Source organism: Grus americana, chromosome 1, assembly GCF_028858705.1.
Source record: "Grus americana isolate bGruAme1 chromosome 1, bGruAme1.mat, whole genome shotgun sequence".
Lineage (NCBI taxonomy): Eukaryota > Metazoa > Chordata > Aves > Gruiformes > Gruidae > Grus > Grus americana.
The window spans coordinates 64,717,319-64,743,357 of NC_072852.1; the positions used below are offsets into that span (position 1 = coordinate 64,717,319).

Below are 26,039 nucleotides of genomic sequence, written 5' to 3' on the forward strand. Positions count from 1 at the left end.
GCCGTTAGCGGCGTTAACGGCGGCAGAAGGACGATGGTGGCGGGCCGTGCTGTGCGGCTGCTGCCGTTCCCGCGTCCCTTCCCTCTCCTTGGGCGGGCTGCCGGGACGAGGGGGGCGCTGTCTGGTTGGGTGACCGCGGGGCGCGGCGGGCTGCGTGCCGGGCGCTTGGTCGCGGTGGCCTTGGCGGTGCCCGCTGGGGCCGGCTGGAAGGAGAGGCCGGGACAGCGGAGGCCGGTGTGGGTAGGGGAGCGCGGCCCAGAGCGGTCGCCCCGGGGGCTGCTGCGACACTTTGGTCTGGCGCTCCGGTTGGGTCTGCGGGCTTGCGGGTTGTTGCTGCGTTTCGGCCCTCTGCTGCTGCTTTACCCCCTGAGCCGCTTGTGGCCCGGCCTGGGCGCCCTGTGGCTGCGGCTGCTGCGGAGGGCGGCCGAGGCTGCCGGCCCCACCTGTGTCAAGCTGGGCCAGTGGGCCAGTACCCGGAGGGACCTCTTCTCTGAGGCCTTCTGTGATGAGTTTTCCAAGCTGCACGTTGAGGTGAGCCCACACCCGTGGGGCCACACTGATGAGCTCCTAAGGAAGGCCTTTGGTGAGGACTGGACAGGCATCCTCAAGTTCCAAAGCCGGGAACCAGTTGGCTCTGGCTGTGTCGCCCAGGTGTATAAAGCCTATGCTGACCTCACTGCTATCTCCAGCTCCCAAGCCAAGGAGCTAGCACAATGCTCAGAGTTAAGATCCACTTTTGAAGCGTGGGAAGTGTCAGGCTTTAGAGGTTTCCTCAGGTGGCTGAGGAGGAGGAAGAGCGAGGTGATGCAGGATAAGAGGAGCAGGGAGGAGCTGAGCCCAGCAGACTGCTTCCAAGGAAGTCCTGTGAGTGGGATGCCCCTTATGGAGCAGATGGCCAAACCACTCCTGAATGCAAATCCTTCATCAGCCAGACATCTCACACCTGTAGCCATTAAAGTAAGTCATGCATCTGACTGGTAGATGTGGGAAAATGTGTGCTGGACAAGGCCAATTAGATTTTAATTCCAAGGGACATGTATAGGCTGGCAAGGTAGAGTGAGAGAAGGGATGCTTGTCTCCCTCGGTGTCTTTTCTCGGCACTTTGGTTCCAGCCAGCTGCAATCCAGGCTTGTAGTGGCCCCAGCTCTTCCCAGCCCGGAGAGCTTGAGTACGCACACCACCTATGGCACCATTTGACGTGGCATGTGGATACCAGAAAGGCCTGCAAGGGCCCAGTTTATATTAAAAGAATAAATATTAAGCTTGGTTTCACCTTCCATAAAATGAACCCCTTTTACTGCTCACATAAAGGAATCTGGAACAGATAAGTTCTCTCCAGCAAAATTTATTTAAAGAAATCTTATATCCAGGATGTTCCAAAAACTGGTCAGTACTGCATGGCATGGAGAGGGTGGGACTGCAAAAGCAATAGAAAATGGCATTGGATGAGACTGTAGTCTCCAGCACAGATATATTCCATTGACAGTTATAAAATGTTTCTTTACAACTTAATGCATGGCAAAATGTGAATTATTCTGAGGACTAGCTGCGGAAGCCTTGTTAGCTCCCAGTCTTGTAGGCTGAGTTCTGTCTATTTGGAATGTATCACTTGAGCTGATTGAAATGGAGTGTTTGGGGAGTTGATCTTGCCACCATTCATTCTTATGCAGGTCCTGCACCCTGGGCTAGTTCACCAAGTCCAGATGGATTTGTTCCTCATGAAGATGGGTAGCCACATCATTGGACTTATCCCTGGATTCAAGTGGCTCAGTTTGACAGAGATCGTGGAGGAGTTTGAGAAGCTTATGATTCAGCAGGTGCGTGCCATGCCATGGTCTCCACATACTGAAACAAAACTGCCCTTTGTCTTGCTAGTGGCTGGCTCTAACTCTGTTCATACCGCTACTTCTGAAAGGGCTAGATGAAGGCTTGCTTGTCAGTTATGTTCTTTCTTCTAATCAGTCATATAATGTTACTGTAGGAAAGCTTACATGCTCACAGTAAAAAAGCAAAGCAATGAAAAAAATTTAACAATCTTTATTAGATTTTTAAATCTCTTTTTAAGACTTTGAGTATGTTTTCTAGTGAACAGCCTGAACAGCTCAATAGCCATAGTCACAGTCCTTTTTGCAGTATTGTGAAAGATGAACACTGGTGAGAGACCTCTCCTTAGGCAAATAATCTCTCCAAACAAGCGCTCAGATGCATTTTTTCTCTTTAATTCTAGATATATGTTTGTAGTCTGTACTTACTGGTCATGTTTGTTAGCACTGAAGTATATATATTGGCATAACTAATATACTTTTACATGAGTTAACAATACATTCTATATTGTGTCATTATCAGACTCAGTATTGGTAAAGTTAAGCTTTGCAAACAGATCCGAAAACATGTTCTGACTTGCTAATGTCTTATAAAGACACAGTACTGAAAGGTCCTTACTACCAAACATACAAAGATTTTACTACAGGCTCAATTAGGCTTACATTTCTATTAAAATGAACCAATATCTGCTAATTTCATTTTTGTGTCTATATTGCAGAGTCTGAAGTCTGTTACAAGCTTTTGAAAGCCTTAATTCTTTTCTACTATTGCAAAAAATCTACACGGCAAATCTGTGTTGTAAACTGTTGACTGTATTCAGATGTGACTTGATGTCATTAGTACCAGTTTGGCAGAGCTTTTGGTGGGTACTCTGAAGACTGAGGATTAGGAGAGCATTTGATAGGCTTGTTGTAATTTTCTTTAATTTCTCTTTGAAAGAACAATAAGTATTCCTGGGATATTTCCCATTGCCAGATGAGGGAGGTGAGGCAAGGTTATCCCGCCTCCTTGAGCAGCATTAGTGGGCAGGAGAGATGCCCTTGCATCAAGGCGCTGGATCACTGAAGAGCTGGGGCCAGGACTTTGCGTAGTGGATTATTTTGTATGTGTTACATTAAATTTCTTCCTGCTATGGCTGCCTATCTGTAAAGTGAGGTTAGGGCTGCAGTTCTTCTACCCTGTCTGCCTAGCTTGCTATTTGGACAGTAAGCTTTGGTTCAGGATCTGTCTTACCCTTGAAAATAATGCAGTCCTGGTCTTTTTTGAGACACAGTGCCTATACTAAGAGTAACCTGTATTTTGAAGGTGCTGGGTTGTGAGCCATCTGTTACCCAGTCTGTTACTCTACTCTTCCATCAGGAAAGCTATAAGCATGTAAGAAGCATCACTCTAGTTTGTTTTCATTCTGGCTTTCTAACTAGTTTTGTTGGTATTGAGTATTGCACCATACAGTCATACTTTCATACGGGATCCTGAAGATCTAGTTCTAATTGCATCTAATTTCCAACCCGCTTTTTCTTTATCTCCCTTGAGATTGACTTACGCTACGAAGCCAGAAATCTGGAGCGCTTTCGACAAAATTTTCTAGATGTCGATTTTGTAAAGTTTCCAACTCCCCTTTGGCCTTTGGTAACGACTGACGTTCTAGTGGAAACATTTGAGGTAAGAATTGTGGGGTCTGGGAGCGGTGGTAGCTGTGAGAAGGCCCTTAGGAGAACATGCCAAGGAGATGTTTTTTGAGAAGGAGCTATCAGAGGCAGAAGGATGCTTTTCTCTTACTTGCTTAAAGAGATTGGTGTTCTTCCTCAGTGTCTCTTCCACTCTTTTTGTTTGTAAACAGTGCATCCCAGAAGACAGGTGGCAGACATCTCCATATAGAAGTGAACACTTGGCCTGAAACCAAGCAGATCAGCAGTGTCCAGCCACCATGTGCTTGCCTGTGCTTTGCAAACCAACACCACGCTCCAACTCTCCTCTGTGGTGGGTCAAAGCAAGGAGCTCAGCAATCTGACGCTTTCTGATGCTTGCCTCACTTCCCTTGTGGATGTTTGAGTCACAGACCAAAGCTACTCTCAGCCTTAGTTTTCGTGCATGTGATCCTGGCAAGAATATTTCTGCCCCAGGCTGTATCACACCCTTTCCAAAGAACAAACCCTTGCTTCTCTCATGTTCTCCATCACAGTAGGTACATCCTCTACTGAGCAGGTCCTTTCTAGGGTATTCTTATCACCTTCCCTCAACTCTGGGCACCTAGGTAAAGGTGTGGTTGAAGGTGGGGCATAGAGTGTGTTTGACTCCAGCTCTGTCTTTATTTCAGGAGAGTGAGCCTATTTCGCACTACCTGCGTGGAGAGATTGCCACAGAGCTGAGGCAGAGACTTGCAAAGATGGGCATGGACATGCTGCTAAAGATGGTAGGCACTTGGTAGAGGCTGGCAGTGAGGCTTGTTTTCCTGCAGAAGCTATTCAGTTGGGGTAATAAACCAATATGGCTAAAGAAAGAACCTGTTTCTTTCCCACGTGTCCTACCCTTCTCCCCATGGACTCAAGGATACAGCTGTGGCTCTGGGAGCCAGCTTGTGGATGCCAGGTATCTTGCGGTACCCCAGGACCTGGGCTGCTACGGCACTGAGCAGCTCCTGAACTGGCAGAGGGAGGGTCTGTGCTTCCTGTGCAATGTAACACAAGGTCCAAGTAAAGCCTGGGCTAGATGCACCACTGCTGTAGACGTTGACATGGAGTCTCTTCCACCGCAGAAGGGCGATATGCTTGCACACAGTAGGGTTCTCCTGTACAATTCAATCAGGGCATTGCTTGGGAAACCCACTAATCCATTTAATGAATATTCACATATTGCCCTAGTGCTATAAAGTGCAATGGAATTAGCAAATACCATGCTCTATGCAGGCACTATGAATGTGACTCACAGGGAACACAGCCACCTAGTTTCTTCATTTATTGACCCCTCCTCCAAAACTGCCTTTTTTAAGGAAGAACTAAATATGGAGTAAAGAAAACAAACCTGGCCCGATTCAGCTTCTGGCACTCTAATTCTTTTGTGGTTGAAATAATCACAAATGCTCTGGAAAGGAGTGTTGAGAGGTGACACAATTGGCTCATGAGGAGCCATGAGAACTAGTGGGAAGAGTTGCAAAAGAACCTCACAGTTCTGAGTGTGTGGGCAGTAAGTGTCAGATGAAATTCAGCTGATAACTGCAACATCGTACCAGGGCAATGGGGAGGGCTTGCAGTTCTGACTCTGTGTAGCATGACAGACTCTGAAATAGCTTTTACCACTCAGAAAATCAATGGTGGAACTATAATAGCTTTATGCTAATGTTGGATTCAGTGGTTAGGAGCAAAGCACACCCCCCAAATTTTAGGAGTAGAATTAAAGAGCAAAGAAACAACATTATGGCTGTAAGTAAAATAAATACCTGTTCATTGAATACTCTGTGCAGTTCTAGTCCCTCACTGTCCAGGATCCTCCATTTCAAGGGCTGTAATAGAACTAGAAGAGGTGCAGAGGAAGGCAGCCAGGATGATTACTGGTGTGGAATGGCTTCCATACAGGAATGGTGAAATAATTTGGTTTCTTAACTCTGGAAAGCAGAGAAATGAGTAGCTTATGATAGAGATACATGCAGTCATGAGTGCATGTGAGTGAATATGGATCTATTGTGTGGGGTTTCTCAGAACAATGAAGAGGACATAAAATTATCAGAGGTCATTTTTTCAGGCAACACCTAAAAAAATCCCCTTTTTTCACACAGCTCTAATTATTTATATGGCAATTGGACAAATTTGTAGGAGAAATCCATAAAATAAAAGATAGTCTCCTTGAGGCAGGAAGTCCTGCAGTCCCACAGGGTCAGGAGGGTTAGTGGGGAAATACTGTCTTGTGCTTGCCTTCTTGCTAGTGTTTTTTGCTACTAACCGCTAGCAGAGGCAGAAAAGTGCTACATACACTTGTTTCCTCTTGTTTTCTTTACTTTTCAATACAGTTGTAACATGGGTTGATGTCCCAGACTAGGCAAACTTAACCGTTCACCAAACCCCATGCTGCCAAATAGCAAATGGTCTATTCTTAGCGCGTTATTCTTTGCCAAGGCGTCCCGCTATGCCCCCAGTTTAGGGTTAGTGCTCATTGGCAATTACCATTCCTGCTGGGACTCCTGGCTGTCCTACCTGACCTCTAGCAAACACACAGGATTGCTTCACACAGTTTTGCTGACTCCCCTAGAGTGAGCAGCACCCATGCCATTTCACCACAGCTGGTCTCCAGCAGAAGCCATTTGCTGTGTTGCTTCCTGAGGTGCTGCACATTAGTAATGACAGCAAACAGACCAGAAACAAACCTCAGCTATTTGCCTGGGAGTTTTGACGTGGGCAGGTTTGGTTGGAATGAGCTGCTGTAAGACTTGCCTGTCTTCTAGGTCTTTGTTGACAACTTTGTCCATGCTGACCTGCACCCTGGGAACATCCTGGTTCAAGGCACGGCCCATGTCAGCACCAGCTGCAAGGAGCAGACAGCCATCGTGGACCTGTGTGACACGCTTGTGGTGGAAGTGCAGCCGCCCGTCAGGCGGCTCTGCCTGGTGCTGCTGGATGCGGGGATCGTGGCGGAGCTGCAGAGCGCTGACATGCAGAACTTCCGGGCAGTTTTCACGGCTGTGGTCCAGGGACAGGTGAGGCCTCTGTCATGGGGCTGGGGAAGGCAGACAGCTAGAGATTCTGATGGCCAAAGTGATAGTTTTCTCTCTATTTCCCCTTACGATCCTCCCTAAGAGGGGAGAGGAGACTTGCTAGCGTGGAAGCTGTACCAGACACAGGGATAAGATGTTCAGCTACAGCAAGGAGGCTGCCAGAGTCAAGCAATTTCAGTGGCCCAGGAAACGGAAGGTAGTAAATGGGAAGCAGTAGCTGCCAATCCCTGGTTAGGAGTGCTTTGATGCAAGTTAGGACTGTCTGGGAGCCACTTGCGTTTGTTGCAGAATCTGCCAGGTTTTGCTAGAGAAGAGGAGGCAATGGATTAACATCTTGGTCTTCCACACAAGTTCTGTTCTGCCCCTTGCTGCTGGAAAGCCCATATGCCATCCAATTTTACTGTTGTGTCAGCATCTGTAGAGAAGAGGAAGCAAAACAGGTGGGGTGAGGGGGTCTGGCCTCTGCTAGGCTCCTCTGTGTAAGAGGAACTACTTTGTCTTCGTTCCCACTTACTTAAAATACACTCTTTAGAGTAGAGAATCCAGTGCTGATGTCTCCTGTTCATTCTGAGAACAAGCATCTTTGCTCATACTTGCATGTTGCTGTTTCTCAGCTGTGGGTGGGATGGCTCACCAACATACCTCAAGAGGGACGCATTCTAACTTGGTCTGTTTAATCTGCCAAAGCATACTGAGGAGTCGGTGCTAAACCGTGTGTTCAGGCCCATCCTGTGCTGCCACACGTACTTCTCAGCTACTGAGCAAAAACTGCAAACATTTGATTGCAAATCCTTCCTCGGTCAGGCTGGGTGCAATTAATGATGTACAGGTGAAAAGCTACACCAAGTCTCATTGCCAAACCTGCGCCCTCTGGCTCTGTATGTTGCTGTCAGACACGTCTTCTAAGAGGTATAAAGCCCCTCACAAGTGAAGCTTGGATATGGCTCCCCACCTTTCTCACCGAGCATCTGCTGGTGTAGAATGAGCTCGCTCTTCTTCCACAGTTTGCAAATGGAAGGTTGGACTTAGCCCATAAGGGAGGTTAATGTATGTCCTTCTTCACACCATTATCTCCTCTGCTAAGAGGAAAATGCCAGTTCTGTGGGTTTTATTCCCCCCCCCCAAAAAAAAACCTTATGACTGACTGAGAGATATCTTTGTTGCGTTCTACCCTACAAGGCATGCAAGAAAAATAAGCAAGGTTTTGCCAGATAGCAGCTAAGACTTTTGAACCAGTTCTGCTCTTCCTGCACCTGCTTCTGTAGATTCCTTGGGTCTCCATTGCTGGAATGGGAAAGCATGGCCCTGGGATTTCTCCGTGCAGTCTGCAGGCAGTCCCCACCAGGGACCTGTGCAGCAGAGGCCTTCAGGGATGATGCTGTGCAGCTCCCTGTAGGCCTGCTGGCACCAGCGATCAAATTCTGATTCTTCTTTCCCACTTGTTTCACAGGGGGAGAGAGTGGCAGAACTGATCCTTCATCACGCCCGTGCTAACCAGTGTCAGGATATCGAGCGATTCAAAGCTGAGATGGCGGAACTAGTCACCAAGGTCCGGGGGAACACCATTGCCCTAGGAAAGGCAAGTGCACAAACTATGTCCCACCCTCACTTACCTGTAATTCAGTGCAACTTGGCTTTTGGAATGATCCATGTGGAAGGGCCAGCTCTGATCTTATCAACACCACAAACCAGTACTGGGTGCTTCTAGTCTCTCAGGTGCAGCAAAAGTCCATAAAATCCTTTCTTTTTTCCTTCTTGTTAAAACCATGTGGGTTTGTTTGTGGGTTTTGGTATAGTGGGGTTTTTTTGCTTGTTAGAGATTTGAAAATAAAACCCTACATCTGCATTCCCCTGTGAGGAGCTGCTGAGCCTGATATTATAGCTTGCATGCTGTTAGCTAAGGCCAGCCGGCCCACTTCAGAGTGTGTAGTACGGTGGTATTGAGCAAATTGGTGCACGATGTGTACTGCTGTGAGGTCAGACATTCTCAGCCTTCCTGGGCTGGCAAGTAAGCGGAACTGTGGGTCACAGCTGAACTTGTCCTGGGTGGGGTGGGGGGCGTCATACCATGATGTTGGCCGTTGTCAGCCCAATAATGTCCCACCACCAGAACCAAATGCTAACAAACACTTAAAAGAATCCTGCCTGCCACTCATGCGGCTCAGTCTTGACCAGTTTTTTTGATCAGTTTTTAACTTCTTTTGTATTCCAGCTTCAGGTGGCAAATCTCCTCTCGAATGTCTTTAAATTATTGATGACCCATAAGGTGAGGTCCTGTCACTGTCTGCCTTCAATAGCTGGCAGTTCATTTGGGGAGGGAGAACTACTCGGAACATGAAGGGCTGACAAGGAGGGGGACTGTGGCTTCTGAAATGAACTACTAGGAGGGGGACTGCAGGAACACATCTAGGTGTTGCAGGCATAGTGTTTCTCAGGTCTTGGTGTGCACCCTACCAAGACCAATTTCTGTTTTGTTGGGTTTTGTCTTAATACTGCATTTAATGGTTGATATTATTTACTAAAAGGAATGTTGCTATAACACATAGTTTCTTCCTATCTTTTTTTATAGTCCCTTAGAAGCAAAAAATGAAATCTAATATATGTTCCACTTGCATATTATTGTATGCTTTCTTCCCTGGACCTCTTTCTTGACATGTGGTTATGTAACAGCACTAGGCCATTTTACTGGTTTGTTAGAGGCCTCAACAGTGAGGAGTTGCTCACAGAACAGAGACTCCTTCTTATAACGCATAGTATTTTGGGACAAGTTTCCATGGTTGCAAACAGCTTTGGAAATCAACAGAGCTATGGTGGCCTGAACTACAGGAGATGGGAAGGTTGTCAGCCACAGGGCTGCCCAGCCTGCAAAGGGTCCCCTAAACATTCCTTAGTTAGAGGTTTTTGTCATTAAGCTTCATTAAGCTTGTTTCTAATAACATGAAATGTAATTTAGGCCCTTACAAAGCAAGTCTTCCCAACTCCATGAATTCTTAATGCCCTGGTATGCCTGGCTGGGAACTGGGGAGTAGTTTGTTCACAAGCAGAACAGAGGATTGTTTCCCCTGTGATGTGTGTGGGTCTCTTGTGGCTATCTCAAAGGTGAGCTCCCCCTTACACAAGTGGATGTGTCCAAGTACATTGGATACTACTGCAGGTTATAACTACACTAGCAGTGGTGAGCACTCCTAAGCTCCTGCTACTCCAGTATGAAAGAAAAAAATAAATCCCATTCCCCTTCTTGGAAGGGAAAAACAAACTCTTCATTTCCCTTAGGGCACTTACCCTGAAACTGTTGTCTTATTTTTGGGCCTGCTGCTGGATTTCAGTGTATTTTGAAATTCCAAGTGATGGAGTTGCAGTATAGTTTCAGCTGCATGTATGCTCTCCCCAGCCTCTTCCCTTCCCTCTCAGCTTAGCCAGAGCTGGTACCTCTGTGGAATGGGCTCAGGAAAAGAAATGGTCCACTGAGTTCATTCAGTCGCTTATGGTTCCAGGTGAAGCTTGAGAGCAATTTTGCTTCCATCATCTTTGCCATCATGGTTCTGGAAGGTCTTGGTCGTTCACTGGACCCTGAACTGGACATCCTAGAGGCAGCTAAACCACTGCTCATCAAAACTGCGGCTTCTGTCCTTGAATAGACTCTTGTGGCTGCTGCCCTCTCACTGTGCAGGGTTACCTGTGCCGTCTGTGAGCTGACACAGAAAGAAGCTGAAGGTGAGAAGTCACACCTGTCTCTGGGAAATGCCATGCAGTGGTTATTCTCCACTAATGTTGCCTTCAGTCATTTCAGCCAAGCACCAGGCACAGGATGATTAGAAGGTCTATTCCAGAAACCAGGAAGACTTTGCACAGTTGGAGAGTTCTGACTCATTACACCGTTCTACGAGCTAATGCACTCTGGTAGTTTTTAAAATGACATATGTAGTTTAGCTGCACAAGATCACTGCAACCTGATGAGAAAAGCAGTCTTACTTGTCTAAAGTCTTTTTAAAAGATGTTCATTGATCAAGTCTGGTTTTAAATATATCAGGTTAAATATTTAATTTACTGACTTATCTGTCACTGTGGTATGAGAAATGATGTTCTGTCACTACCTAAGCAACTAATTCAGGCTGAAAAAAGCCAATAAACTTTTTTGTCTTTTGTACATTTAACTTCCACTTTTATTGTAGAAGTTTCTTGAGATCCTGCATGGAGTGGTCTGTTCTTAGTCATTTTGAATGATAAAAATGGACAAGTCAATCTGATTTTTCAAACTTCCATACTCTAGCACAATACTATAGGAGTTTGTATTATAAACAGCAAAAGAAAATATTTGCCTAGGCAGAAAAGCTAATTCCATAATAAAACCAACTTTTGGGTATATTTGTCTCTTTTTTTACCTTTAAAAAAAATCTTTTTTTTTCTCTGTATGCTTCCTTCCTCCCACCCTCCCTCTGCTCCCCTACTCTCATCCTAGTCAACTCAAAACCTTAACTAATACGCAAATGCTTGGGTTTTGTTTCCAGTAGTTCGCAAAACAAGGAATCCAAGTGTTTTCCTAGTGGATGGAAAATACATTGTGAACGTTTAAAATTAAATAAAGCCAGCAAAAGATCTAGATCATACATAGGTTTTACAGTCAAACATTTTAATAGTATTATTAAAATTATTTTATGGCTGTATTTAAATAGTGAGAAACTTAGTCTGTGAATGATTGGAAATACTGTAATACTAAATCTATTCCCAGATATACTATATGTGAAATTGCAGCAGTGGTCTGTTTTCAGATGGTTAAGCAATAAAGAGAAAGTACATAAGCAGACAATCTGCTGGTTTATGGTGATTATAAAATAATGATTAATGATATATAAATGAAATCTGAAAAATAAGTTGAGATTCTGCCTAATATATTTCATGTACTTTCCATTAATCATTACATGTTCCATTTCAAAATGCTTAAGGATGAAAGCAGCAGTAGAGTTTAATATCTTTTAAGTTTTAGGCTTGTTTCTCTAAGTCTGGTTAGACTAGTAAACTCGTAACTAGGTACACTATTGTCCTAACTAGCACGATTTTGCGTAGAAGAGAACTCAGAAAAGCAAGCAACCCCCAAGCCTTACATTAAAGAAAATCTCCATGTGCTGCCAGCACCCACTTCCACTCAGCAGTGTGTGTGCCCCCTCCCGTTTCCACCCAGCTGGGTGGGTAGGGGTGCCCGGTGCAGCACTCAGATGCGGTGTGTGCAGCCTGGGCCGGGTCCATCAGTTAGGCAGGTCATGGGCACAGCCACCCGTGTTCTTGCTGAGCACACTTAAGCCAACTTTTCCAGAGGCTAAACAGAGCTTAAACCAAATGATAGAATTCCATGTCTAAAATGCAAAACTGTGCTTCACATGTACTTTTCATATATGCAGCAAGTTATAATTTTTTCAGGCCTTAATTTAAACAAACAAAATGTCAAAGTCTTCTCTTTAATAGGTTCATCTTTCTTTCCTCCTCCTTTTTTGAAAAACCAAAAATCTCAGGAAGGTTTATGTGTATTATGGATCCTAAAGTTAAAATTACCCCTTTCAGCTATTAAGGCCTTAGAATAGTTTGTAAACATCTGGATGAGAGATTAACTTTGTCTTCTTGGGGAAAGCTGAAAGCATAACCTCTCAGTTATCTCTGGAGGAACGCAGTCTGAAACTGCTGGTCATTCAAAAGATTTGGCAGAATTTCAAAGGAGCTCCCTTTTAAAAGTTTTTGTAATTTTTTTTATTTAGAAATGGCTGTTATCACCAGTGCTGTGATCCTGTAAAAGGGGTAACTTTTTATAATACTCATGCTTTTTGCTGAATGATGTGCCAGAAAATGTGTAACATTTCTAAGTGCACACAGAATGGCAGGTAGCAACATTTAAATTTTGTTATTTAAATAGTTTGGCTCTAGGTATCACTTAAAACAAGGTATCATCTCAAATATTATATATATTTTAGCATAATTTTGTGTAATAAAAATACTCTTCAATACAGCTCTGACTCCGCTCCAGCAAATTCTGCCATGTCCATTCTCCTTTCCTTAATACCAACGTGAAAAGAACATTACATTTCTGGCTGCCCGAAGCTGAGAACATTCTCTGTGACACAGCTGCTATATTTGGTGCCTCTGATGATATGAGGAAGAGGGACAGCCCTTTAGGATGTGACAAGCATAACCTCCTCCTCCCCTCTGTGAAGGAAGGCACCTCTGCTAATCAGAGTGCATTAAAAACCCCTCTTCTCCCCTGCTGCAGAAAACTGTCTCTTGAAGTGCCCGTTTCCTTTCAGGAGAGGGCAGAAGCCAGTAGCTTGTCCGCAGTTGTGGCTGACACCACATGCTTCACTATGGAAGTCAGTAATCCACTTACTTACAAAATCATGGAAGTCATGAGCAAGTTGTTGCATTGTGGACTCAGGTGGTAACTATGTTTTACCCTATAGCCTGAATGGGGTACTCTGTCCTCCTATAGCACTACTGGCTACCTCGGTTTCTTACACAATTTGTTAATTGTCAATTTACAAACTCATTTGTCTTTGTAATGTTCTCCTCATTTATTCATGGTGAACAAAAAGTCTGTTTATCCTGACTGGGCGCCCTACATCTGAGTATCTTTGTGACATAAAATTACCTGCTTTTGGAGACAACCAGCGTGAAAGTGAGAGCATAACCAAAACAGACCCCCAAGCCCACCACTGGGTTTGGTGATTTTCCAAAAAGACAGGCATTTTTGTCTAGAATGCCTAGAAAGGGTAGCTTGTCACCAGAAAAAAAAAAAATCTTCCTTTTTGCATTTTGGGTTCCTATGTCATTCTTCCTCTAGAGGAATGGCCTACGTATTCCAAGCAGTACACACACCCTGCCAGTAGTAGATCTACACTTACCTGAAGCCCAAGCTGGAGGGTTCCAATTTGTCTTACCAGGTTTTCTGAAGCCCCCCTCACGTCACTGGATCCCTGCCCTGTCCTCTGAAGCAGTTTGGCAGGAAGCAACGCAACTGTGTCATATGTATGGGGACTCCTTCCCTATGGATCTCTGCAACTCATGTGCCATGGGACGCTTGGAAGAGTCAGTTGTTAATAATGGAAACTGCAGGGGATAATTTACATTTTAGCATGTACATTTTCATTGCTGCAGTTGTTTGGGTTTTTTTTGAACATCCAGCTGGTCTCCAGCTCTCCTTCCCCATATTTCATGTAACGCTAACATAGCAAGGTAAGTTGTACGACAGCATCGCATAACTACACTTCCTATTTTATGTGGTCCTTGACCTCAAAGAAATGTGCTCTTCTGGCGCTGCTCTGGAAGAACCACGGCAGGGCAGAAAGTTCCCAGAGTTCCGCAGCGGAAGCCTTTTCAGGCCTGTATTTGATTTCCCTGCAGGCTTGTATGAGCAGGACGTAACCTGTGCCTGCACTTCCACCCCTTCACTTGGCAGAGGTGGACTAGAGTAGTAACTCCAGAAAGAAAGGTATGTAAAGGATGGAGCGGTGAAAAGGTACTCTGGCTGCAATGGAAGGGAGAGTAAAGACTTCTCCGGGAATCATAATTCCACTTGCCACAACTGCACTCAAGCACCCAAGCTCCAGCACACTGACTCACACCTACAAGATCCAGAGCAGGTCTGTGAACTGCTCGAGGACCTGCTCACGCACTCCACAGCTTCCTTACGCTAGCAGTGATGCTCGGAGCATCAAGAGGTTCTGTTCTCTGAGGTACTGCTGGAGGTCACAGAGTTTTTGGCCGCCTTTTTCCATCTTCTGGCGTGAACGCTCCCTGCTCTGGAACACTCTCCCTTTTGCAGCCTGGTGTTGGTTTTGTTGCCTATCCAGCTCCTGTGATTCCTGTTCCAACATTTCCTGCCGTGACTGCATTCTGCTCCTGAGAAAATCCTACATAAAAATAAAGACATTTACAGTTGTACAGTCAGCTTTCATGCTGAATTTCATCCACAGTTGTCACTGGCAGGTCAGAAATGGGTATAATCTACGGAAATTCATTCCTTGCATACAGAAAGACACTTTCTACCGCAGAGACAGAGAATTTTACTTCCCATCTTTCATCTTTACGCATGTGTCAAAAAAAATGTTACCCTTCATTTATTTACCTCTAAATGATATAATTAGACACACAGGTGAAAGACAAATACTCTGGATGGTGCCACTGCTGGAAACAGGAAGAACACTTCTGAAATTGCCCTTACCAGCCTTTCTTTCTCTTGTTCAAAGCTCCTTTCATTGTGTAATGCCTGCGACTTCTCTCTGTGCAAACGCTGCGTCTTTAAGAACTGCATCCTCTGATTTGCCTTCCTTTTCTCCTCCTCTGGCAAGAAAGATTCCTTCCTGCTCCTCTCTGCCCCAGCAGCCTGGAGCAGTGCCATGCGCTGCAAAGCTCTGTCTTCGTGCTCCAGCTGTTTCTTCAGCCCTTGCAATGTTCTCTGACGCAATCGCTGCCTGTTTCCAAAACAAAATTTCTCAAATTTCTCAGAAGGAAAGAGCAATAAAAGAAAAAGTGCATAAGACACAAAGCAGATATTCTGGCAGCCTCTGCTTGGTTAATATTCCGGGACTCTTTGATAGGTTATGAGGGTTAAACCTGTGTCCTAAACACAGGTGGCAAAGCCCCCAAATGGGCTGGTGCCTGATGTCAGGTAACCGCAGTCATCTGTTCACCTGACTGCATACCCTGGTGCAGCTGTGAGTTCTTGGCCCCGAACACCAGGAACCCAGGAAATAGGTTGCATGGACAGGGCTGTAGGAGTAATTTGGACAAGCAGGTGGCTATGTGTGTTGGTGGTGGAGCCATGGGGGCGACAGAAGGGATGGAAGGAGGTGGCTCATGGGGGCAAGGACCTGCTAAGCTTAAGTGGACTGTGGGGCTGGGGGCAGGGAACAGGGGTTTGGGAGGCAAAAGGACTTTGGGTCTGAGGATGAGATTGAAGGGAATTTGCCCTTGGAAGTAATGCTAAAGGCGAGGAGTCCATGTGTACCCACTCGCCCAAACCTCAAGCGTCAATTTTATTCCCATTAGTAAACCACCATGTGCCCTCTGCAGAGACTAGCATAAGGCACAATGCATGATGTTCAGAGACTGAGCCAGAGCACCAGGGAGTAGACATTACCAACCTTCCGACATTTACTACAAAAACCCGTTAGCTCCTAGGTATCACCTCTGGTTGTCCCTGCGCAGCTGGCGTCGGATGCCATCTGTCTCTTGCTGCTGCTCCCTCTTCAGCTGCCTCTGTTTCTCTTGCCACCTTTTGTGCTCAATCTTGGCTCTGCTGAAGTCCATCTCTTTCCATCTCTCCTGAGATGCACCATTAAAAATTGATTTCTAAGAGAAAAAAAAGATACCAAACCATTAATCTCATCAGTATATTTTACTAATGCAAACTGTAAACCTACAAAACCAGAACAGCTTAGTCTTCTAATGTCACTCCTGAACTCTGGAAGACACACAGGCTCATGAATACTCTAGTTGTGCTTCCCATCCATGAAAACACCAAGTGTGATGCTAAAACCTCTACAAAAGATTAGGCTTAACTAACAAAGGCGTGCCTGAAAATTGAGTTTTAAGAGTTCTTTATAAGTCTGCAGGCTGTACTGTTCTGGTTTGTTCCGGTGTTGAGCCAATGCTTACAACTGCCCAATCTTTGTGGCAGCTTCTGGATTGCGTGGAAAATACAGGTTCTGACCACAAATCGTATTACAGATTCCTTACTAGATTTTATTAGAAAGATAAATATCAGCCTCCCTCTGGCCAAACACAAAATCTTCCTGGAGTTCTGTGCAGGTGTACAATTCTTCACTTCCTGTTGTCTGAGATTTCTACCCACAGTCAAGCAGTTTTTGTGTTTTCTTCAGTAGTAGCTGCATTTCAATGGTGGGCAGTGTTCCTAACTTGCATTTTTAAATGCACTGTGCTGTATAAAGAGATGAAGGAGCACCTACAAGGCATCTTTTAACAGCCATAGTGCAATATTTATTTCTTTTGTACTCCTTACAGTGCTCTGTATGAGGGAAGGAGCAAGGAAACATCACCAAAACTTAGACAGGCATTCCTGTTTACACTGCTAGAGCTGTTTGGGGCTGGAACAAAATATTTTCCTCTCTCAAATGCATTCTCTCTTCTCCTATTCCCAGCTGCAATTAGCATGTTCCTGCCATTAGCTGCTCCTCTGCAAACAGAATGTCTCCTTCCAGTTCTTTCCTGAGGACATCTCTAATACCACAAGCTGGAAAACACTACAGAACCTTCAAATAATGTCCCTGCCAGTCTCATGTAACATTTTGATTGATTTCTCTTAACACATTGATCTGTATGGCTTCCTAGGGGCAGTAAACACCTTTGTTCTCCAATGTATTGCTATTCTTTGCAAAAATTGTACCTTGTGGGTGGTTTGTGTTTAATGACATATAGAGGGAGAGACCAAAGAAAGAATCAAAGGTATTTTATAGGTGGGAGGTGAACCAATGCTGTTTTCCAGCAGGTAAAGGACTGGCCTAAGGATTAGGAGACTTGAAGTTCCATCCCAGCCCTGACAAGCACTCTCTGCTAAGGGATTCAGCTGACTACATAGACTTTCTCTTTTTTGTTTTCAGTATCTGTAAAAGAGGAATAATTTTTTTGCTATCATCTAGTAGAGCTGGCTGAGAGGTTTAGTTAGAGAAGATTAGATCTGAAATAAAAAATTGTATCAAAAGTGCTGAGTAAAAATACCAGAAGCGCCCTGTTCCTGTGCAACACTGATTCCCAAGCGGAAACCTTATGCTTCTATTTATGCATAGCCATTCTTCTACATAGGCATAATTTTTGTTGCAGTAAAAACCTTTGAGAAAGAGATCAAAGGAGAGTATATTCTCACATGACATAAACAAATCGCTTGATCCTAATAGCTAAATCTCATTTGGACGAAATACTTACTGTAATGCTTTTGTCTTTTGGAAGATTTAGAAGATTTATGGATCTCCTAGCCTGCGCACTGGAGGTACTGTGTGGTCTCTGCACATGTAGAGCTGATTTGATGGTCAGGCTATCTTTCTCTAGTGATTGATTCACTCGGTCAAAGAAGCTTTGGCGCCTGAAAGGAACCAAAGCACAGGTTCCCAGAGAAGGGCTCCTTTGGGAATGTGGGATTGGAGCTTCTGCCACTCTGGACTCAGAGAGACCTTTCGAATAAATTAGGGTGAGGACATAACAGGTTACAGACAGCTTATAAAAAGAAAGCAAATTTAAAAAAAAAAAAGTCTTCTCATATAAAACATATTCAAGCAGGACCTTTATAACTTAGTACCAACATTTTCCTCTGAGGAAGTGGGACATTTTTCAGTCTCCACAAAGCAGGTCCCAGCTTTCAAAAAACAAGCTTGCCATTTTGCAGTCAAGCAAGAGTTTTGCCTGGTAACACAAGATCACTGACTGCACTTACAGCTACTCAGGCTAAGGGGTTGTTTACATGATATTTCACAGACAGACACGAGCTGCTTCTGCCAATGTTCTGAGACAAGTAAAAATGATAAATTTCTTGATAGTGCAAAGCCTGAGCTATAGATCCTGCTGAGAGACAGGAGAAATTAGCTTGGGCACAACACTGCTAACAAGCTTTTGGGTAACTGAGGACACAGGCAGAGTTTGCTTACACCTTTCTGCTAAAGACAGTGAGGACCTGAGTGGCAGTTGTTGCATGGAACGGTGCTGGAGCACCAGCTGGGAGGAAATGTGCACTGCTGTTTGACTTTTTATTCTCCCTCTACCAGCAGTGACACTTGGAGAAAGCTTTCAGAGTCCTCACTTAAATGCCTGCAATTGTCACAAAGCTAGCTTAAATGAGAACAGCAACAATTGCATTAAAATCATGATCCGTCCCCTTTTGGATGAAAAGGGAATGAAAGTTTACTCAATGACATTATAAAGCAATCATTTTCAGCACGGAGAAGAGAAGGAGTGTTCTGCAGAACAGTCCTGGTGAAATATTTTTGCTAAAGGCAGACATAGGTACAGTTACAGATTAACTTTTAAAGAAAGGAAATTTTATAATAAATAATATTTATAGTGACCATTATGATAAAGGTTAAGAAAACTCAAAAGCTGCTACTGCAGTAGCAGCAGTCAAAAAAGCCAAGACCCCCCCCCCCCCCGCTTCCATCTGAAAATACTTTCACCTTGAGAAGATGAACAACTACCATTAATACCTACATATAATGATAATATATTATAGTGGCTATATTCAGCATGGCATTATGGCATTTTCTTTTGAAACATCAAGAACTATGGCAACAGATCTTAGACATGATATTGTGTGGCAAGTCTTATGTTTGGCTAAACCAGCTACAATTTCATTACCATGTTCGTGTTTAACATCAGCCTTGGTTTCAGCATCCTGCTGTCTGCTGTCCACTTCTTCCTTGTAGACTGTCTCCATTAAGCAGCTGTCTGTGTTGACAGCAGTATCAACCATGGCATGAACCATCTCCCTCTGAGGACTCTAGAAATAACAAGAAACGCAATCATAATCCAGACCTGCTAAGGAAAAGTACAGGTTCGTTTCATGAACTTACGACGTAAGATGTGAAGTTGCAATTGAAGTTTGAGAAAGAATTAAAAAAACTCTGGGGGAGTTCTTTAGTAAAGAAACAAAGAACTCTAAGTAGAGAAATTTCTCATCACTTTGTGGGTTTCTCTACATCTTCTAATGACTTAAAAACCGGCAGTGCTTCTGCCTAGAAGGGTCCAAACTGGTACAAAACAGATCAGGCCAGAGAAGCTCTGGCTGAAAGGCAGTCACGTTTCTGGCACATGCCAGAAATCAGGATTCTAATCCTTGCAGAGCAATGGAGAAAAGCTTGGCAGTAGCTGGTGCACATTAACCTCCTCCTTACTGATCCTCATGCAGTGCCCTGTTCACAAGCACCAAATCAACTACTGAGGGTCACAAAAGTCTCTTTCGGTCTTTGATTGGGAGAGGTGATGCCTCTACCATGGGTGGAGAAATATCTTAGTAGCATTATGCCAAGGACTGCCTTGGTATGAAACAGTCCTTACTGTAACCCCTATCTGGTGTAAAGCCTTCTGCCTGACAATTTTTCCTGCCTTTACCTCTGTCACACAGAGGGAGGATGTAGAGGAACTGGGCTATGCAACGCTTTTTATGTTCTGCATTGGTGGAAGAGGTTCTAGGAGTATGTTCCAGACAGTGACAATGACAGCTTCTAGTTCTTTCCCAGGTCAAAGCATCAGGAAGACAGTGAAGAGCAAAGTCTCCCCATTCTTTTGCAGGCCTAAAACCTCTAGTAACTTTTTGGTACCAACAGCAGAAAACTTGAGGTAACAAAGCAGCCATTATACAAATAGCAGATCACATGTTAACAGAAGAGCCAGAGTGAAGCACTTTTTACCTTCTTAGGTTCTACAACATCATTGTCCTCTTCCAAACAAGACTTAACATCTTTTGAAATGTTTTCTGTCTTCAATCTCTTATTTTCCTTTTTCTCTTCCTCTCTGGAAACACTTTCTGAAGTCGAAATCCTCACTTTAGACAGTTGCTCTTCTATTTTCTTGCTGACCTCTTCTTTAGGCAAGCTTGTTCCTGGGATGAAGGCATCTTCCTGCTGCACTTTGCACCCTGTAGGCCGCGTGGGTTCCCAGGCTTCAAGGCAGCAATGGGGAAGCGAGGTACACCTGCAGCTGCACTTAGCACATGGCTGAGTCGAATACAGACCCCTTGGCCAGTAGTCCAGGTCTGTGTGACCATGTCTGTAATGGCCTGAGGCTCTATAACCTGGTGTCACGATGTATGGGTAATCCAAGCTTGAATCTACCACCATCTGCCTGGCTGCTAAAGGCATTTGCAGTTCTAGGATGATGCGTTCGCTTAAGGGCAGAGGGATCCGCAGAGCTTGGTAAGAAGACACCTCCTTAGTCCGTCCATTCCAGAAATTCACAAGCACTCCCCTTCTGTTGTATCCTGTGCATATAAAAAAAAAAAAAAAAAGGCAAAGAACGTATTAGAAGCATGTCAACCTGCATGATTTATCTCTCAGAAAGCAGGAGATAAATGTAACAGCTTGTGTTTCAGACAATTTTGTAACAGCTTCCATGATTTTTTCTTTATAGGTTTAAAATGTGACCTTCTTTTGAACTTCCTCTGAAGAGACAGCAGATAGCAAAATTCTCACTTGTCACAGCGAGCCAGGATTTTACCCTGCAAAAGCTGGAAACTAGACTAACGGATAATCAAGTGAATACTCATGAGGGTCAGGAACTTTGTTCTCCTTGTCTTAGGAGGACGCCCCCCCCCCAAGGCCCTACATTTTAGGAAGTTTTCACTCACAGAACAAAGCAAAGGCTAATTCTAGGAGCTGCATTAATTCTGGCACTTAAAAAGATCAGGTTGCTTAGTGCCCACAACAACAACAAAAAAAAGACAATGAAGAGAAACCAAGCAGCAGGTCCTGAATTCTCTCCCTGGTTGAGACTGTTCTCTTTTCTGTACTGTGACCAGCACCTTTGGCAAGTCTAGCACTATTAAGAAAGTCAATACCCCATACCTAAACGTGACTCCTTGTTCTCCATAACCTTTAGCACAGTGCCTGGGCCAAAACGCTCAGCTCTAGCCTCCCATGGCGCCAAGACCCTGTCTCCTGGAGCAAGAGGCTGTTGCCTGGCATCTTCGTAGTGGAGAATGTCATAGAGAGGTGTTTCCTGCATGCGAAGCTGTACCTTGCCTTTCAGAGTGTGACTTTTGTCAAACTCAATTAAAAAGCGTTCCCTGGAGCTCTACAAGAGGAAAACATGCGGTTTGCAAGACAGACATCTGGGTCCAATTAACAGCCAAATATAAGTGCTAAGAGGGAAGTGGCAGAAATCCCAGGAAGCGGAACGTGATCTGGGAATGTAGCTTTCCTCTTCTACCAGGTTGTTTACTGTACTGTGTCCACACTGGACTTTAAGAGTAATTAAAATAATTAAAGCAATTAAATAATTAAAAAGCTGGGGCTGACAGCCTTTCTCTTCCTTTCATTTTGGACTTAGATTTTAGTAAGAACGCAATTAGCACGCTAAGGCAGAACTTCACCAGGAAAACCTCCCACTAGAAAAAGAGCGGCCAAAAGAAACTGCCATCTATGATGCAGTTTGTTATATAGTAATCAAAAGGATAACAAACCAGTAAAACGTCATAACTGCCGTAAATTTAAATGCTTTAATTTAAGCCTCCAGCAATGGGTGTGGGGCAGATTTACTACTGAACTCTCAGCCTTCTCTGCAGATCTGAGTGCACTTACGCAACTAATGCTGTCAGCCCCAACTCCAGCTAACGGCACTCATGCCACTAGCTGTCCCCATCTGTTCCACCCAACACTGGAGCTTACAGCCATCCTCAGCTACACGTGCACCGCTGTTTATTTAACTAACCTGCAAACTGGGAAATGCACTGGATTTTTAAAGAAAGCCTGCAGAGGGGGATTTTCTGTCTGGCATCCAAAATCATCTCACAAATCCCAGAAACACAGAAGGAAGAGAACGAGGAAAGCTCTCAGTTCGGTAAGGAGGAGGGTGGTCCCTGGAGGCAGACATTTTGGATTACTGTTACTAATGCTGTTTAGCTAATTGATTTTACTGCTAGCCTGGGCAGAAGTAGACAATAAGGATAAGGGACCTGTTTTGTTTGATTGTCTCTGAATAACAACTTCTTATAACTAGTAAAATGGATTAACTTCGAGGCTGCTTCTGCTTGCAGGAGTCCTCACAGTAAACAGGCAGTCATCGTCGGGAAATAGATGAAAAGAGGATGTGGGACGAGAATAGAAGTGTATCACAGGAGAGCCACCCTACAGCAAGGCCGTGGGACTGGCGAGGCACGGGAAGAACAGGAGGAAGGGAGAAGCCTTTTACAAGCACAGTTCCTAATAAATAGCTACCTTTACCTCTTGGGCAATGTGGCCCAGGTAGTAATAGCCATCAGCTTCTCTCCTTGCCAACACACGAGCCCCCCTCATGAACTTGGAAGCCTCTGGGGATGAATCAATGAAATTCCTTTTTGCTGAGGATATCAAGGGCATACAAAGGGAATCCGGGTTCCAAGCATAAACAGGAAAGCTGTAGAAAACAAAAATACAAGAAGTAATTAAGACCTTGGCAAGAGAACTTCTGCAACTTGCGGCAATGAAAACAAACTAAATCCATATGGGACCCCCACCCTGTAATAATTGACTTTATTTCCTAGCTTTTTTCTTCTCTGCATTTCCAGTGACCCATCTGTAGTTTTTGAACTTACTATGTGACTGGACATCTTGCCAGCAGAGAGCCACGGGGATCTTTATTAGCTGTGTGACAACACTGGACATGTGAGATGGACATGGAGCTTACCTGGAGGGGGGAAGGAGGAGATGGAAGCAGATGATGAGCATGACTTCTGAACACTTAAATCCTTAAACAGAAATATTCTTTATAAAATTGAAATTTACTTTCCAGTATATTACTTCTCTTTTGTTTTAACTCTTCCATCATATCTTGTGGTACTATGCTGTTTATCTGTAAGCTCATTTCAAATGGTCTTGATTTTAAGAAATCAAGCTTGGAAAGAAGAAATAATAAAAAAAATAAAAGAACTATATGATAAAACTCTTCTTGTTTCACCTGCTTTGTATTCAGCTGTTAGATATGTAGCAGGTGTATCACTGTTTCTTCAGTCATGATGAGATATGCGTTCAAAGGACAATGTGTTATTTCAAGTATACACAAAGCCATAGTAGATATCCCTTTTGGCCACCTCAGATCCTATCATCATTTTATTCTACTGTGAAGGAGGCACTAGGCATGTGATTCTTGAATCAGAATAGTTTTACTTTCTTGCTAAGTCTTACACCTTTTAGTTAACTGATTTTAGTAAAGAGATTTGAACGTGGAAAATACCTCAATTTCTCACGACAAGGCACAGCTTGGAAACAGGCAACAGAATGGAGGCAAGGTGGGGGTTCTGGGGCTGCCTCTCCCATCCCCAGGAGCAATGCAGGCATATCAACCCTGCTGGCTTCCTCCCAGTCCGTCTGCCCCCCGGCTCCCAAACAATAGCTTATGGGCAGCCAGTGGTCCCGCGTGCATTGCCTCCTCCTGTACCCTGCGTCCTACACAGCTACCCAAACTCTCCAAGCAAGGAAGAGCTGTAAGGTCCATGAAAGGAGCTGAAGTCAAGGAAGAATGAAGAAGGCGGGGATGGAGTCTAGAAGACAAAGCTGCGTTTGCAGGTCAAAGCCGACAGTGGAGAGTAGAGCCATCTGGCCTAAGCAGGATGGAAAACGTGAAATGTTTGAGAACAATGACACGGGGAAACAATATGCCAGGGACTATGAGAAGGGAGAAAGGCAAAATGCAAGAGATTTGGGAGGTGAAGTCGACGACAAAACTATGAACCTTATATTAAAGCATTCAACTTTCACGGAAAAAGAGAAACTCACGTTGGCATTAGTCATGTGTTAAGTAAAAACAATGCTTGAATAGTTTGCCGCTATTCCTTGTAAACTGTTGCTGAAAACGCATTAGGGCTGTTATAAGACTCAGAAGAGCAGGGAACTTAAAATCCCTTAACTACAAGGACATCCACAGGGTAGACATGCAAAACCTATGCTGTTTCACCTGAGGATGTCAGCTGTTTGGGATGTTAACAGATTTAGAAAATATTGTCATTTATGTAAAATACAGTATTCAGCCACACCTGCCTAAGAGTAAAACAACATTGAAGTCTGTGAATCAAGATACGCTGGCTGTAGGCAAGGCTGTACAGTCACCTAGCAAAGAAAATGTAAAATCAAAGCAAGGCATCTGTTCTTTCCATCAGGATCTTCACCTGCCAGAGACACCTCTTTTTAAGTGTTGGTCTGTAAAGTTCAGTGAAATCACTTTACAGGGCAAGTCTTTCCCAGCAAAAGTAAATGGAGCTAGACCGAGATATACCTGAAATTGACCCCAACTGTTAGCGATGATGCCTTTTGCTCAGGGGCTATGTGAAGCGCTCTTTCCTCACAAGCAGAGATTTATAGTACAAGTAATATACAATGAGAAGGGTGGATATGCCAGCTTGGGATGTCGGGTACAGCCTGTCCACAGAGATGCCAAACCTATTTCAAATCTTTGTCCACAGCTTGTTTTGTTCATAAGCTGCCAGGCAAAACAGGGTTCCCCTTCCAGAAGGGGAACTCTTCCCCAGTTCTACTTTGTGAAATGTCATCTAATAAAGATTCAGGAGGAACTAATAAGTATGCTCTAATCTTACATTAGTAGTATACCTTTTCAGAAGGGAGGAGTCTGATCGCTTGAAAGGACCCCCCTGATTGTCTGGCTACTTTTTCCATTGTTTTTTGCTTGCTTCTTTCACGATCATCTGAATCTCCCAGAAGGCATACAACGTGTACTGGACACAACTTGTTCTCCGTGAGAAGTTGGCAGATTTCCTCCGAGTCTTGCTCAGGGAGTACGTCAGTGAACAGATACACCGACTGGCAGGCCGGGTCCTCAAACGCCACAGCCAAGCCGCTCGCAGCATTCGTGCCGTTCTCAAACCTCAGGGATCGAACCCAGGCTGCGGCTTCAGTGACGCTACTGAGCGAACATCTGACTAGGCAGTTGCACCATTTTAACACCTATTTGAAAAAAAAAAAAAAAAAGAAGAAAGAAATGAGTAAGAAAAGCCCACTCACACGTGCTGGTCTTTGCTAACATGGGGCAGGCGTAGGATTCTCTGCTGGCTATTTCTGCGCTTGGGCGCCCTACAGCTCGCCCCCGCATTCCCGCCGCAGCCGCCGGCCAACAGAAAGGGCCTTGCCTCGGCCCCGGCGGCTGGCGCCCTCCCGCCGCGAGTGCTCCCCGCCCGCCTCGCCTTGCTGGAGAAGGCCACGACGTTGAAGAGGGCGCCGGTGGGGCCGCCGGCCAGCAGGAAGAGGCTCCGCACCAGGCGCTCCTTCAGGAACCCCGCGGCGGGGCCCGCGCACGCCCGCATCCCGACCACGAAGGTGAGGCCCAGCTCCCGGGGCCACCCGCCCGCCGCCCGCCCGGCCGGGCCCGCCATGGGGGGAGGCGCAGCCGGGGCTCTCCGGGACCGCACGGGCGGCTCCGTTGCCGCGCGCGTGCTCCGTTGCTACGCAACCGGACGCTGTGGGCTGGACCACCTGAGCCGCCTAGGGGGGGAAAGAAGGGCGGGTTATTTCTTTAGCCCCTTGCTTAAAGACGAGCAGCCGGCGTTACCGTCTTGCTCCGCTCGGAACTGAGCGGTTTGGCTGGGGAGGTCACCCCGCGCCATCCTCTGCGCCTAACTTTTGGGACTATCGAGGAACCCCCCCGCCGGTGCGTTGGTGCCGTCCCGCCACTCCCAAGTGCCGGGGGAGGTGAGGAAGCGGCGGTGCCCACGCAGTCACAGCGGGCCCACCCGCGGGGCGGGGGCAGCGCGGCAGTGAGTGGGTGGGTGGGTGGGTGTCTCCATGCCGCTCTGTCACGCCGCCACCTGGGGCGGGGCGCTTTG

General features: G+C 45.2%; 2 protein-coding genes across 4 annotated transcripts; one reads left to right on the forward strand and one right to left on the reverse strand.

Moving 5' to 3' along the window:
• ADCK2 (aarF domain containing kinase 2) lies at window positions 1-11,331 on the forward strand. 2 transcript variants are annotated; one of them, XM_054807316.1, is made up of 8 exons: window positions 1-957; window positions 1,671-1,817; window positions 3,358-3,486; window positions 4,142-4,237; window positions 6,260-6,511; window positions 7,980-8,108; window positions 8,742-8,795; window positions 10,024-11,331. In XM_054807316.1, the coding sequence occupies exons 1-8, from the start codon at window positions 34-36 to the stop codon at window positions 10,165-10,167; spliced, it is 1,875 nt and encodes a 624-aa protein (XP_054663291.1). In that variant the 5' UTR covers window positions 1-33; the 3' UTR covers window positions 10,168-11,331. The 2 variants fall into 2 exon arrangements, with proteins under 2 accessions (XP_054663291.1, XP_054663302.1); XM_054807327.1 differs by lacking the exon at window positions 8,742-8,795 and having other exon boundaries at window positions 7-957; window positions 10,024-10,890.
• Window positions 11,236-25,641, reverse strand: LOC129198174 (uncharacterized). Of its 2 annotated transcripts, none has more exons than XM_054807303.1 (11): window positions 25,401-25,641; window positions 24,811-25,164; window positions 22,803-22,894; window positions 22,453-22,624; window positions 21,076-21,304; window positions 19,924-20,492; window positions 18,872-19,013; window positions 17,453-17,697; window positions 15,699-15,862; window positions 14,733-14,982; window positions 11,236-14,421 (listed from the first exon to the last, which is right to left on the reverse strand). In XM_054807303.1, exons 1-11 carry the CDS (start codon window positions 25,587-25,589, stop codon window positions 14,197-14,199), a joined length of 2,631 nt encoding a protein of 876 aa, XP_054663278.1. In that variant the 5' UTR covers window positions 25,590-25,641; the 3' UTR covers window positions 11,236-14,196. The 2 variants fall into 2 exon arrangements, with proteins under 2 accessions (XP_054663278.1, XP_054663270.1); XM_054807295.1 differs by having other exon boundaries at window positions 22,447-22,624.
• Between the last annotated feature and the right edge of the window lie 398 nt (window positions 25,642-26,039).